Here is a 3,204-nt window from a genome sequence, read left to right as displayed (position 1 = left end):
ATCACATCACATGCCCACCTTAATGCCCATCACCCATTTACCCCATTCCCCGACCTTTCTGTCCAGCAAACCTCAATTTGTTTCCAAGACTGAAGAGTCATTTCTAAAAATTTTATTCTGAAAAAAAGCACTGAAACTAAGATCAACCCATTAACTTTCAAGGGCACAATATACCATTGTTGGTTGTAGATAGCATATGACATTTATCTAAAGCTTATTCTTCTTGTTTGAGAAATATGCCAGTTAAAGAAAACTGAGCTCCCCATCTGTGGCAACCTCCATAGCTTCCATCAAGCCTGCAGGACACACTGACTCCCTACTGCACATCCTTCACGTGACTGTGTGTTTCTGGCCCAACCTCTGCACAGCTTCCTTCACATCCTTGTTTCGCAGACTGTAGATGAGAGGATTGAGCATTGGGATGACCAGCGTGTAGAAGACAGAGACCACCTTGCCCTGCTCCATGGACTCAATTGCTCCTGGCTGGGCATACATGACAAAGAGAGTCCCAAAAAAGAGGGTCACTGCAGTCATGTGGGATCCACAGGTGGAGAAGATCTTGCGTCTCCCAGCTCCTGACCGCATCCTCAGGATGGTCACTGTGATGTAGCCATAGGAGATGAGGATCACAAATGTCACACCCACAATGATGAGCCCACAGATGCCAAACAGAAGAAGTTCATTGATGGCCGTGTTGCCACAGGCGATCAGGAGCAGAGGGGGCACATCACAGAAGAAGTGGTTGATGCGGTTGGAGCTGCAGAATGAGAGGTGGAATGTGAAGCTGGTCTGCACAACAGAGTTGAGGCAGCCTCCACAGTAGGCGCCCAGCACCAGGCGAGTGCAGGCAGACTGGCACATGGTGCTGGGGTAATGTAAGGGGTTACAGATGGCCATGAAGCGGTCATAGGCCATGACACCCAGGAGGAAGCATTCAGTGCTGGCCAGGAGGGAGAAAAAGAAAAACTGGGTGGCACATCCTGCAAAGGTGATGACCTTGGATGAGGAGAAGAAGTTGGCCAGTGCATTGGGGGCGATCACAGATGAGTAGCACAAGTCCACGAAGGAGAGGTTCTTGAGGAAGAAGTACATTGGGGAGTGCAGGCGGGCATCCAGGGTAATTATGATGATCATGAGAATGTTCCCCAGCAGAGTCACCATGTACAGGGCCAGAAACAGAGTGAAGAGTAGCACCTGGGTCTCCAGGCCACCCCCAAATCCCTCCAGCACAAAATCTTGAATGTAGACCTTGGAGAGGTTTTCATTACTGTGGGATGGCATGAGCCTCAGTCCTCACCAGGGGAATTACTTGTCCAGTATTAGCAGATTAAGCCATTTTCTGCTGAAGTCTATTTAGGAAACATATACAACAAAACCCAAAATGTGATTGAAGGTATAAGGGAATTAATGATTTAGTAAAGAATTACTAAGCAAAATTCAATATACACAGAGGCCCAGGGATTTCATTACTCAGTGTTTCTTTTTCCCTTGAGACATAGCCATTTTGAAGAGGAATCAGCCAGGCTGCTGAGCAGTGAGATTTTGTCTGGTTTGCAGAACTAATGGTGACTGGTTGGTTACTAGGGACAGGCAGGTTGCACCATGGGAGTGAGATAAATCAGGAGTTGGAATGCAGCTCAGCTTCTGACCATTTCAATCACTTAAATTGTATCAAGATGTGATCTGAGTGCTAGTGCCTCTGACACCTTGAAAAAATAAACATATCTCCAGAGGAAGACACATCTTAGATGGCAGATATTATCTATAAAAGTTCTGATTAAATAATGCCAGACAGGGTCGCCTGGGTGGCTCAGTGGTTGGGCACCTGCCTTCGGCCTAGGTCATGATCCCAGTATCCGGAATGAGTTCCGCATCAGGGTTCTGTGAGGAGCCTGCTTCTCCCTCTGCCTGTGTCTCTGCGTCTCTCTCAGTCTGTGTCTCTCATGAATAAATAAATAACTCTTTAAAAAAATAAATAAATAATGCCAACCGAATTTAAGTATTGTATTATGAACTTAAAGAACAGAAGCATGTATCCCTGGGTGGCTCAGCGGTTTAGCGCCTGCCTTTGACTAGGACGTGATCCTGGAGTCCCGGGATTGAGTCCCACGTCGGGCTCCCTGCATGGAGCCTGCTTCTCCCTCTGCCTGTGTCTCTGCCTCTCTCTCTCAGTCTGTGTCTCTCATGAATAAATAAAATAAAATTAAAAAAAAAAAGAACAGAAGCAATAGAAAAACCAAAAGAGTCTTTGGTTTTGGAGTTAGCACACATGAACTTTAAAGTTATTAAAAGATGAGAGTAAGAATTTTAGCAGAAATGTGGAAGCTCTAAAGAGAAATAATATCTAACTCTTTATAAATACAATGGCTACAATTAGAACTCAATGAATGAATTTTACAGATTAGAAAGAGCTAAAGAGGAAATTTGTGACCTAGAATACAGATCAGTAGAAAATATTCAGAGTGAAATATCGAGAGACAAAAAGAGAAAAATCAGGAATGAGGATTAGAGATCAAAGATTAGATACATACATACTATGAATTCCTCAAAGAAGAGGAATGAGATAAATAGGCTAAATCAGGGATCCCTGGGTGGCGCAGCGGTTTGGCGCCTGCCTTTGGCCCAGGGCGCGATCCTGGAGACCCGGGATCGAATCCCACGTCGGGCTCCCAGTGCATGGAGCTTGCTTCTCCCTCTGCCTGTGTCTCTGCCTCTCTGTCTCTCTCTGTGTAACTATCATGAATAAATAGATAAAATCTTTAAAAAAATAGGCTAAATCAGAAGTTGAAGAAATAATGGCCAGTTGTTACCTCAAACAAATGAATGATATTATTTTGCAGATACATGAAACCTCCATAGTCAAGGCGGGATTTATACAAAGAACATCACCCTTGGATCTATCATAGTAATAATATATAGAATCAAATTAAGAGGAAAAAATCAAAAGCAGCCTGAAAACGGAAACAGGAATCCTGGGTGGCACATTTGGTTCCATCTCTAACTTCTATTTTTTTTTTCTTAGGTTGTGATATTAGAATTGTGAGATTGGTCCTCCTGGAACATACAGACTCAGCACAGAGTCTCCTTGTGCTGAGAGTCTCCATCTCTCCCACTCCTATTGCCCCTCCCTGTAAAATAAGTAAGTAAATTTTTTTTGAAAAAAGAAGACATAGTGGCTTTAAGGTATCAACCTTAGAAGTAAAA

General features: G+C 43.9%; 1 protein-coding gene across 1 annotated transcript; it reads right to left on the bottom strand.

Annotated features, from left to right (window-relative positions):
• Positions 1 to 330: 330 nt before the first annotated feature.
• On the bottom strand, positions 331 to 1,281 carry OR9S5 (olfactory receptor family 9 subfamily S member 5). The gene is given in 1 exon segment (NM_001256451.1): positions 331 to 1,281. A coding segment is annotated over 1 exon segment (951 nt).
• Between the last annotated feature and the right edge of the window lie 1,923 nt (positions 1,282 to 3,204).

Source organism: Canis lupus, chromosome 25, assembly GCF_011100685.1.
Source record: "Canis lupus familiaris isolate Mischka breed German Shepherd chromosome 25, alternate assembly UU_Cfam_GSD_1.0, whole genome shotgun sequence".
In the NCBI taxonomy this organism is placed as follows: Eukaryota; Metazoa; Chordata; class Mammalia; order Carnivora; family Canidae; genus Canis; species Canis lupus.
Note: the sequence above shows the minus strand (reverse complement) of the source record. Positions and strands in the feature narration are given on the sequence as shown.